General features: G+C 42.2%; 1 protein-coding gene across 1 annotated transcript; it reads right to left on the reverse strand.

The window, feature by feature from the left end:
* Positions 1 to 844: 844 nt before the first annotated feature.
* DDIT4 (DNA damage inducible transcript 4) lies at positions 845 to 3,264 on the reverse strand. Its single transcript, XM_056530462.1, has 3 exons — positions 3,074 to 3,264; positions 2,278 to 2,484; positions 845 to 2,152 (listed from the first exon to the last, which is right to left on the reverse strand). Exons 2-3 carry the CDS (start codon positions 2,438 to 2,440, stop codon positions 1,668 to 1,670), a joined length of 648 nt encoding a protein of 215 aa, XP_056386437.1. The 5' UTR covers positions 2,441 to 2,484; positions 3,074 to 3,264; the 3' UTR covers positions 845 to 1,667.
* Between the last annotated feature and the right edge of the window lie 8,641 nt (positions 3,265 to 11,905).

Genomic DNA, 11,905 nt, shown 5'->3' on the forward strand with positions numbered 1-11,905 from the left:
CCTCACGGCTCGGCAGTTGCTGACTTTAGCCTGCATAAGTTAGTTCAGCCTCAGGTGGGCTGGAAAAGATGGATACAGTCCTAGGAGACTCTCCTAGAACTGTATCTACCTTTTCCAGCCCACTGGAGCACCTGAAAGCTGAACTAATTTATGCAGGATAAGTCATCAACTGCCGAGCCGAGAAGTTTATGCAGAATCAGAGTACTGTAACTTTGCTCGTCTGATACGCTTATGGTCATATGATCTGGAAGTTTTACAAGCCATTGAAGTTCTGGATTTTGTATGTATTAAATTTAAATAAAAAAAAAAAATTAAAAGTTCTGGGTAAAATGCTGTAGGACCACATTTATGGTTAAGAGCCAAGCTATAATACCTTCATGTGGTAGTCCCACATCAATGCAAGTCTTCTGTTACATTAAGCCAGCAATGAAGTCACATTGGACCGCTATTTTAGGAGACTGTTGAAAAGTTCCTTAACAGTCAGGTACAAGAAGATCATGTAATACTTCATCTCAGTAGTGTTCTTTGGGTGTACATTTAGAGGATGTACTGTTAAAACAGTTCTGTGTAATTATTTGAATATGATGAGTTTTAGAATATCTGAAGTCATTGTAGCCACCCCGCTTAGTATCTCACTGGCACTACTGTATGCTCATTAAATCTCAAACTTTTACCCAAGGTGTCTCATGCAGAAACCTCTTCCAAAAGTCCGCCTGTGACTTACCAACAATTCTATGCCATGTTGGTTATAGAAACTTAGGACAATTCCTTCATTGATCTACACCCACATTTTATAATGGACCATTCAAAAGTCCTTCAAGTAGAAAAACAAGGACACAGTATTATTTTCTGACGGTTTATTAGAAAAGTAAAAAAAGGCACATTGTGTAGATTTTAACTTGAACATCAAGTGCAAATATATATTTGTAAACCTTATTACAGCAGCATGTCAGAATACAGACAAATTGAAATGAATACTAGTGCTTTCCACATACTGTTAACTGCAGTAGAGCTACTTAATAGAACCTCTTTTAGCTGCCAATGAATCAGTAGTGGGGGGGGGGGGGGGGGGCGCAAATGCCCACATTGTCCCAAAAGAAATTTGTACTTTGAGTTCAGTTTTAACAATTCACCCTCTATAAGAGGTAGAGCTATACCACCTTTAATGCAGACCAGCTGCTAAAGCATTACAGAGAAAAAAAAAAAAATGTATAAAAGAAATTGCAGTACTACCAGTGCACATAATGCTAAACTTCAATACCTGTGTGCAGACCACTGCAAATATAGTCAACTGTGAGCTAAACCCCATAACAAAAATAGAAAATAAAAATTGAAGCTTCACCATGTACATGTTCTTTTCATCATCAGTGCAGAAATTCATGAAAAGCAAATGTTGTTCACTAAACTTGGCAGCGGAAAAGTAAACCCTCCTGTTGCCAGACAAGATGTAAGTTGGCAGGAATCTGGCAACTGAGGGGTTAAAATAAAAAACACATCTAAAATACTTTACGTAAAAGAGAAATTCATTACACATCACCTTTAATAAAAAAAAAAAAAAAAGTGTCATTCATCCATTCTAAAATGCCCCCAATAAACCTTCACGTGATTGCAGTAGCCCATGATACAGGCATTTCATTCATTCGCCATTTGTTTCCATACATACAACTTTAACATTCTTCAACAATAAGTTCTGAAGAACTGTACAGTTTCCTCTTCAGAACCTTGAACCCTGGACTGAGTTTTAATGAGTGCCCAGACCCAGGGACTGGTTTGGTGCTGAAGAGACCCTGAATTCTAGGCCATAACCTGGAGTCCAGTTTGAACAATATAGTCAGTTGGAAAGTAGGTACTACGGATGGATCAACCTCAAGCTGCGCCACAGTGTGACAGTCCTTGCTGTTCTCCACACATAGGTCGATAAGTGCACCTCGGAGTCCACAAGGCTCACTGAATGCCAGATGCATCAGTTCTTGGCCCAAATGGCAGAGAAGATCATCTGGGAGGAGGAGCTTGGAACACCTTAAGGAGTTAATGTTTGCTTTGTTCAGGCTTCTTTTTATCATTTTGAGAAGGCTGGGGCACAGCTGCTCTCCTTCTGGGTCACAGAGAAGCTCAGAGTCTGGTATGGAAATGTTATCAAATTCATCAAAGTCTGAAATAGATTAAAAAAAAAAGGGTAGACATTAGTCTTCAACAATAGTCTGGCAAACTGGTAAAACAAAAATCTGTTTAAAAACAGAGTCAAAGAGTAGAGCTCCAAAAATTAACAATACCTACCGCATTCAGAGAAGGAGTTGCTGCTTGTAAGGGATTCACAGTCTGAACTACCTCTTTGGGACAAGTCCACACAGCGCCCATCCCACAGGTCTTTGGGTTCTTTAATGACTGGTGGTGGCAGAGCAATAGGAACAGTATAGAACATACCACCCCTGGCTGGCATGACTGGTTCTTCTTAAGAGAGCTTGGGCAAAAACCAAGTAATCACTGCAAAGAAAGGAAGAAAGAGTCAACTACTGCAGTATGAGATCACTGCACCACACATCTGAGCACAGCTAGGATCACTGCTTGCTTTAGACCAGTGTGCCTCCAGCTGTTGCAACACTACAACTCCCAGCATGCCTGGACAGCCGAAGGCTGTCCAGGCATGCTGGGAGTTGTAGTTTTGCAACAGCTGGAGGCACACTGGTTGGGAAACACTGCTTTAGACAGAACCCCACTGATGGGGGATTATACAAAAAGTCTAGGAAATACAAGGGTCATCTGCTTATTTTAAAAGCAGAAACAATGAGATTTTGCAGACCCCCCCCAGTGCACAGTTCTTACCTGTGACTCCAGCTGTTGAAAGGCTACAACCCCCACCATACCTGCAGTCAGGGTATAATGGGAGTTGTAGGTTTGCAACAGTCACATATTGAGGAACATTGCCGTAGTGCTAACTAGTGTATATTTACAAAACAATTCTCTCGGCATTCTAAGCCAACTATACAGGTTTATACAAAAGGAGTCAATGTATTCTAGCCCAACTGACAATACACAGGCACAGGGGAAAGGGTTAACAGAAGGCGATACTTACAGTGCTTAGCGTGCAGACGGAGGGAGGACGTCTGAGAAACCGAAGAAAACGGATAAAAAAAAAAAAATGCCTATGAAGTGTTCCTTTAAGTGCTAAAACCGTGCGCTGGCAGCTGCTAGGCTTCACTGCTCGGCGCACTAGTGCTAGTTACCATCCCTGGCACTGGCAGCTTCCTGACCTGCACAGCCGCTTATATACCTCTACTGAACGGGGGCTCGACTATCCCAGTACGTTCTATCCCCGCCCACTCCTGGTGCTAGCCAATGAGAACTAAGCACACGTTCACAACGTTCTATCCTGCCCGGCTACAGCAGCCTCAGCCCCGCCCCCTTCGCTGCTGGGACTGGAGTCAGTGTCTGCGTTAAAGGGACAGTGTTTATAGTGGGAGAGATCCAGGGGGAGGGGAGGGGGAGTTTTTTTTTTTCAGACAAAGGCATCCACCAGTCTATCATTTCTGCACTGTGCTCATTCCTCTGCAGCATTGCTTTGTACTCTTGTTTTTCTTTCTTTCAAGACCAAGCCTCCCCCCCTCCACTCTCCCTAATGGATTTAGCTGAACAACATGTTATTTTTCTCCTGCACCTCCACTGCAGATGCATGGAGCATTTATATACGTGTCAGATGCACTGGTCACTACAGATTAAAAAAATAAAATAAAAAAAAATTTAATAAAAAAAAAAAAAAAAAAAAAAGGCAAGTTTCTGTAAAATGCCAAATTATATGCAATGGTGTTTGTTGTGATTTGCATCAAAGACCGTGATCGTGGTTCAGGTCAAAGACAGTGTCTATAGCAGTGTTTACCAAGCAGTGTTGCAAAACTACAACTCCCAGCATGCCCGGACAGCCTTTGGCTGTCCGGGCATGCTGGGAGTTGTAGTTTTGCAACAGCTGGAGACACACTGTTTGGAAAATAGTGTTATATATGATGGGTGATTTACTGCTATTGTATGTGTGAAGGGTGGAAGTACTATATTGGATGTAAACAAACTCTACAGACAAGGTAAGGCATGCTGTCACTTGTAGTTCTGAATGTTCACTTTAGCCACTGAGTTTCTCACTTTGCTTTTTTTTTATTTTATTTTTATACCCAACTAAAGATGTCAGTTTACACAGCAGGGATATAGTAGAAAACACAGTAAAGAACATGGCAACACTATTTAGTATGGCGACAACAATGTATCAAAACTATATTAAATAGACACTGAAGCTATAGGAAACCTATAGTTGAAAACACAGTAAAGAACATGGCAACAATATTTACAACAATGTAGCCAAATATATTCAATAGACACTGAAGCTGATTTTTTTGGAGTTTTCCTTATATTAAAAAACAACAAAAAACCTCAGGAATCCTTTAAAAAAACAGTAGTTCAAAACACAGTAAAGAACATGGCAACACTATTTAGTATGGCAACAACAATGTATCAAAAGTATATTTAATAGACACTGAAGCTGATGTTTATTGTTTTCCTTAAATAAAAAAATAAATAAATAAATAAAATAAAAAACCCAGGAAACCTTTAACAAAAATGTAGTTGAAAACACAGTAAAGAACATGGTAACACTATTTAGTATGGCAACAGCAATGTATCAAAACTATATTTAATAGACACTGAAGCTAAAGGAAACCTATAGATGAAAACACAGTAAAGAACATGGCAACAATATTTACAATAATGTAGCCAAATATATTCAATAGACACTGAAGCTGATTTTTTTGGAGTTTTCCTTATATTAAAAAACAACAAAAAACCTCAGGAATCCTTTAAAAAAACTGTAGTTCAAAACACAGTAAAGAACATGGCAACACTATTTAGTATGGCAACAACAATGTATCAAAAGTATATTTAATAGACACTGAAGCTGATGTTTATTGTTTTCCTTATATAAAAAAATTAATTAATAAATAAATAAAAAAAAACTCAGGAAACCTTTAACAAAAATGTAGTTGAAAACACAGTAAAGAACATGGTAACACTATTTAATATGGCAACAGCAATGTATCAAAACTATATTTAATAGACACTGCAGCTGATGTTGTTATTGGTGTCATTATGTTTAGAAACCTAATATATATATAATAATAAAAAAAAACCTGCAGACTACAGTGATATCTATATTGTGTCTGGAATTGGTGCTGGGCCATGGGGTAGCATTTTTTTCATACCAGCCCAACTTGTGACTCTTCAGCTGTTGCAAAACTACAACTCCCATCATGGCTGTCCAGGCATGCTGGGGGTTGTAGTTCTGCAACAGCTGCAAAGCCACATGCTGGGAAACACACTCTGCTCCTAGGTTAAAAAAAAAGGGGGGTCTGAGCAAACACTCACTCTGTATCTAGTAAATACGTGGTGCCATATGTTCTGGAAAAGTTTCACATATCTTTGTATGTATCTCGCAGCCCATTCATGGGTCCCATTTATTGCCCTTTTCATCCCAAATCATTACCTTGTAAGAAAAATCAGTTTCTGAATAGGGTTGTTTTTACAGTACGCACATGCAGTTGCTAAGATACCTGCAAGAAATTGTAGTTTTGGATGGAAAAAAAAACATGCAAAATATGCACCAACATGTACTGTGTAAACACGTCCAAAGAGGAAAATATAAATAAAACACTGATATATATATATATATATATATATATATATATATATATATATATGTATATATATTTGTACTGAATCCTGTAGTAGCCCGGATCAGTGGGGCCATGCTTACCATCAGATAATAAAATATGTTGGGAGTATAGGGTTTTTTTTCAAGCAGAATTCACATTTAAATATGTAGCATGTATTGAGGATCTAGTTTTCCCCCAAAATTATTGTTTTTAGTGCTTCCAGTTTTTAAAAGACCATCTAGCACCTTTGCACATACATCACACATGTGGATATATTTTAACATGTGCCCCATAATGTTTATCTGAAAGGACACTCTCCCCTTAAAGGGGTACTCCGGTGCTTAGACATCTTATCCCTTATCCAAAGGATAGGGGATAAGATGCCTGACCGCGGGAGTCCTGCCGCTGGGGACCCCCGTGATCTTGGACGCGGCACCCCGTTTGTAATCAGTCCCCGGAGCGTGTTCGCTCCGGGTCTGATTACGGGCGATCACAGGGCGGGCGGCGTGTGATGTCACACTCCGCCCCTCAATGCAAGCCTACAGGAGGGGGCGTGAAGCTGTCACACCCCCTCCCATAGGCTTGCATTGAGGGGCGGAGCGTGACGTCACACGGGGGCGGAGGCGTGACATCACACGCCGCCTGCCCTGTGATTACCCGTAATCAGACCCGGAGCGAACACGCTCCGGGGACTGATTACAAACGGGGTGCCGCGTGCAAGATCACGGGGGTCCCCAGCGGCGGGACTCCCGCGGTCAGGCATCTTATCTCCTATCCTTTGGATAGCGGATAAGATGTCTAAGCACCGGAGTACCCCTTTAATAATGGTGTTTTTGCAATACAGTTCCCGTATATAATAACCATAAAAAGAAAGAAAAATCCGGCACTGACACCAAATTAAACAGTGGTAACTACGTGAAATGGCAATGGGTGTAACAATGGTCCTGGTTTCTATGGGTGGTGCTAGACGCTATGGAAGTACGCATGGAAAAACGAGATCACAGAGAGATAAGCGTAGAGACTGGGGCCTGACGAAGCGGCTGTGGCCCAACGCCTGATTCCCCCGTAACATCTTCTGCCTCCCCGCTCCTACCTCCACCTGGTCTTCGGATGCCACCGGAGTGACACATCTGCAGCTGACCATTTTCGAAGCAAGGGTGAGTCGCTACGCTTATCTCTCTGTGATCTCAGTTCCCGTATATGTTTTCAATGTGAAAACCGTACGGAACCGTATTAAAAACCATATACATTGACTCCATTGAAACCCCTATGCCAAACGATGCATCCGTTTGGCGTCTTGTACGGTTTTGTCCGTTTTTTTCCTGTACCGAGAACTGTGGCCTACCACGTTTTTTTGTCCGAGTGGAAAAACCATATTGAAACCGTATATGTTTTTTTTTTTTTTTTTTAACATGGGAGTCAATGGGAACTAGGTGCGTACGGTTCCATCCGGTTAGCACCATGCGGTTTTTGACTTTGCACAGTTTTTTTCTTGGAATTTCAAAACAAGTGAAACTTTATTCATAATGGAGGGAAAAGTTAAAAACTTATATATGTTTTTTTCTTAAAAAATGGATACAACCGGACATCCTTTTTCAAACCGTATACGTTTTTTAACCGTATACTGGTTGGAATTAGTACACACGTTTTGATACAGTTTTGTCTGGTTTTGAGGAATCCGTATTTCATCAAAAAACCTGATATGGAACTGTATTGCAGAAACGTGGTGTTAATGCAGCCTAATATGGTCCAGATATATGCAACCTCACAGAAAGAATGGATATAGGGATAAATAGGATGGTATTAGTGCTCAGGCAGCTTCCAATATAAATGGCGTCCATAAGCTATCACCTACTTTATTACATGCTAAGGATATCTATGTGCTGTACATATGATGCTATCTTACTGTCCCTAGAGCAGTGCTTCCCAACCTTGGTGCCTCCAGCTGTTGCAAAACTACAACTCCCAGCATGCCCGGACAGCCATTGGCTGTCCGGGCATGCTGGGAGTTGTAATTTTGCAACAGCTGGAGGCACCCTGGTTGGGAAGCACAGCCCTAGAGTCTGGAGACAACAGTGTTGGACTATAGTAATGCAGACAACAGACAGATCTGCACATATCCTCACAGCTGGAAACTGTTCGCGTTCTCTGCTGCCCCTAGTGGTTGTAATACAAACGGCATATCTCTAAGTGAAACCACAAAGAGCAATTGCATCAGGATTGCTGCAGCATGATCTCACATTCCAGCACAGTCTACTGCAAATCAACAGTATGGATTACATCAGACTGAGATACTTTGCATATGTCTTTTTTCATCTAGATATTGAAAGCAGTCAGTATGATGCAATGCAGTGAGTGTATAGCATGTGCACAGATCATGCTCTTGCAGCAGATTCTCATAAGTAGACATATAAGTACAGTTTACTTTGTAGTATTACACTACTAGGCTATGTTCACACCATATGTTGGTCAGTATTTGGAGCCAATACTAGGAACTAAATCAACGCTCCCACTCCTGGTCGTGTCCTCAAATACTGATCAAAATATTTTTACATATAATATTATTTTTATATATATTATAATGGCGCGTGTATATTATAAAACACATACAACTAAGGCTGGGTTCACACCACGTTTTCTTAAATACGGATCCCGTACACAGTTTGGAGGAGGGGGGCGGGGATTAATCGCAGCGCCCGCACTCAGCCGTATTCGGGAACTGTATTTAATGCAAGTCTATGAGCCGACCGGAGTGAACCGCAGCCTCCGGTCGGCTTCGTTTTCGGCCGTATGCGGTTTCCCGACTGCAGGCAAAAACGTGGTCGACCACGTTTTTGCCTGCGGTCGGGAAACCGCATACGGCCAAAAACGAAGCCGACCGGAGGCTGCGGTTCACTCCGGTCGGCTCATAGACTTGCATTAAATACGGTTCCCGAATACGGCTGAGTGCGGGCGCCGCGATTAAGCCCCGCCCCCTCCTCCAAACTGTATACGGGAACCGTATTTAAGAAAACGTGGTGTGAACCCAGCCTTACAAGGAAGCCAAGGGACCAGCGATTGCGGCACAGCATGCTGGGAGTTGTAGTTTTTCAACAACTGGAGGGCTACAGTTTGGACACCACTACACAGTGGTCTCCAAACTGTTCTCCTCCAATTGTGGCATAACTACAACTCGCAACATGCCATTCGGTTGTCTGGGCATGATGCGAGCTGTAGTTTTGCAAAAACTGGAGGCACGCTGGTTGGGAAACATTGTCTGTTTCCTAACTTAGTGTTTCCCAACCCGTGTTCCTCCAGCTGTTGCAAAACTATAACTCACAGCATGCACTGACAGACCATGCATGCTGGGAGTTGTAGTTTTTCAACAGCTGGAGGCACACAGGTTGGGAAACAATGAGTAAAGTAACAAACTCTCAGTGTTTTGCAATCAGTGTGCCTCCAGCTGTTGCATAACTACAACCCCCAGCATGCACGGACAGCCAAAGGTCATGTTGGAAGTTGTAGTAGTAGGCCTCCAGCTGTTGCATAACTACAAGTCCTATCATGCCTTTCTGCTGTCCGTGCATGCAGGGAGTTGTAGTTTTTGCTACAGGTGATGGCACACTGGTTGCGAAACACTGAGAGTTTGTTTACTCAGTGTTTTGCAACCAGTGTGCCTCTAGCTGTTGCAAACAACAACTCCCAGCATGCCCTTTGGCTGTCCGTACATGCTGGGAGTTGTACTTTTGCAACAGCTGGTGGCACATTGGTTGCAAAACTTTGAGTAACAAACTCTGTGTTTTACAACTACTGTGCCTCCAGCTGTTGCATAACTGCAACCCCCAGAATGCACAGACAGCCAAAGGGCATGCTGGGAGTTGTTGTTTTGCAATGGTGGAGGTCCCCCCCCCCCCCCCCATGTGAATGTACAGGGTACATTCACACGGGCAGGGGTTTATAGAGAGTTTCTCACTGCAAGTTTGAGATGCAGCTAATTTTCCACTGCAGCTCAAACTCACTGTGAACCCCCCCCCCCCCCCGTGTGATTGTACCCTAAAAACACTAAACTACACAAATTAAAAAGTAAAACACTACATATACACATACCCCTACACATTTACCCCCTTCTCCCTGGTACGCCTCGTACAGCACGGTTTCTAAAATGGAGCCTCCAGCTGCGGCAAAACAACAACTCCCAGTGTTGCCGGACAGCCATTGACTGTCCAGGCATGTTGGGAGTTTTGCAACAGCTGGAGGCACCATGTTTGGGAAACACAGCCATAGGGGAATTTTGGTATCGGAGGGAAGTGTAATTCTTGCATCCGGGTCCGTCCCTATGCAAATCCCAAATTTAGGCCTCAAATGCGCATGGCGCTCTCTCACTGGGAGGCCTGTCATATTTCAAGGCAACAGTTTAGGGCCACATATGGGGTATTTCCGTACTTGGGAGAAATAGCCTAACACATTTTGGGGAGCTTGTTCTCCTTTTACCCCTTATGAAAAAGTAAAGTTGGGGTCTACACCAGCATGTTATTGTAAAAAAAAATTTTTTTTTACACTAACATGACATAAACGCAAAAAAAAACAAAAAACACCCACATGTGACCCCATTTTGGAAACTACACCCCTTGTGGAATGTAACAAGGGGTACAGTGAGCATTTACACCCCACGGGTGCCTGACAGATTTTTGGAACAGTGATCCGTGAAAATGAAAAATTTTATTTTTCATTTGCACAGCCCACTGTTCCAAAGATCTGTCAAACGCCAGTGGGATGTAAATGCTCACTGCACCCCTTATTAAACTATGTGAGGGGTGTAGTTTTCATGTGGGGGTCACATGTGGGGCGGGGTCCACTATTCTGGCACCACAGGGCCTTTGTAAACACACATGGCCCCGACTTCCATTCCAAACTAATTCTCTCTCCAAAAGCCCAATGGCTCCCCTTCTCTTATGTGCATTGTAGTTCGCCCGCAGAGTACTTTACATCCACAAGTGGGGTATTTCCATACTCAGAAGAAACAGTGTTAAATATTTTGGGAGGCTTTTTCTCCTATTACCCCTTGTGAAAATAAAAAATTTGGGGTAACACCAGCATTTAAGTGAAAAAATAAAATTTTTCATTTTCACGTCCAACTTTACCAGAAATTTGTTAAACACCTGTGGTGCATAAAGGCTCACTGTAATCCCTTGTTACGTTCCTTGAGGGGTGTAGTTTCCAAAATAGTATGCCATGTGTTTTTGTTTTTTTTGCTGTTCTGGCACCATAGGGGCTTCCCAAATTACGACATGCCCCCCAAAAACCATTCCAGAAAAACTCACTCTCCAAAGTCCCATTGTCGCTCCTTCCCTTCTGAGCCTTCTAGTGCACCCACAGAGCACTAGACATCCACATATTAGGTATTTCCTTACTTGAGAGAAATTGGGTTACACATTTTAGGGTGATTTATCTCCTTTTACCCCTTGCAAAAAAAAACAAACAAACTTGACATTGCTGCTATTCCTGTGAAACACCTAAAGGGTTAACACACTTTCTGAATGTCATTTTGAATACTCAAATCCACTTCAAAACTGAACTGGTCCCAGAAAAATTCAGATTTTGAAAATCTTGTGAAAAATTGGATAATTGCTGCTGAACTTTGAAGCCCTCTGATGTCTTCCAAAAGTAAAAACATGTCAACTTTATGATGCAAACATAAAGTAGCCATATTGTATATGTGAATCAATATATAATTTATTTGGGATGTCCATTTTCCTTATAAGCAATGAGTTTCAAAATAAAAAAATGCAACATTTTCAAAGTTTTTATTCAAATTTTGGAATTTGTTTACCAAGAAATTATGCAAGTATCGATGGAAATTTACCACTAACATAAAGTAGAATATGTCACGAAAAAACTATCTTGGAATCAAAATGAAAAGTAAAAGCATCCCAGAGTTATTAATGCTTAACCCCTTAACGACGCCAGACGTAAATGTACGTCCTGGTGAGCTGGTACTTAACACACCAGGTCATACATTTACGTCCTATGCATAAACGTGAGCATCGGAGCGATGCTCGGGTCATGCGCGGCAGGTCCGGGCTGCTGATAGCAGCTAGGGACCCGCCGGTGATATCCACCATTAACCCCTCAGATGCCGTGGTCAATACAGATCACGGCCTCTGCAGCATCGCGGTCACTAAAATGGATGATTGGATTGCCTGCAGCACTGCCCCTCACCTGCCTCCGCTGCCTTC

The sequence above is a fragment of the Hyla sarda genome, chromosome 7 (genome assembly GCF_029499605.1).
Source record: "Hyla sarda isolate aHylSar1 chromosome 7, aHylSar1.hap1, whole genome shotgun sequence".
NCBI lineage: Eukaryota > Metazoa > Chordata > Amphibia > Anura > Hylidae > Hyla > Hyla sarda.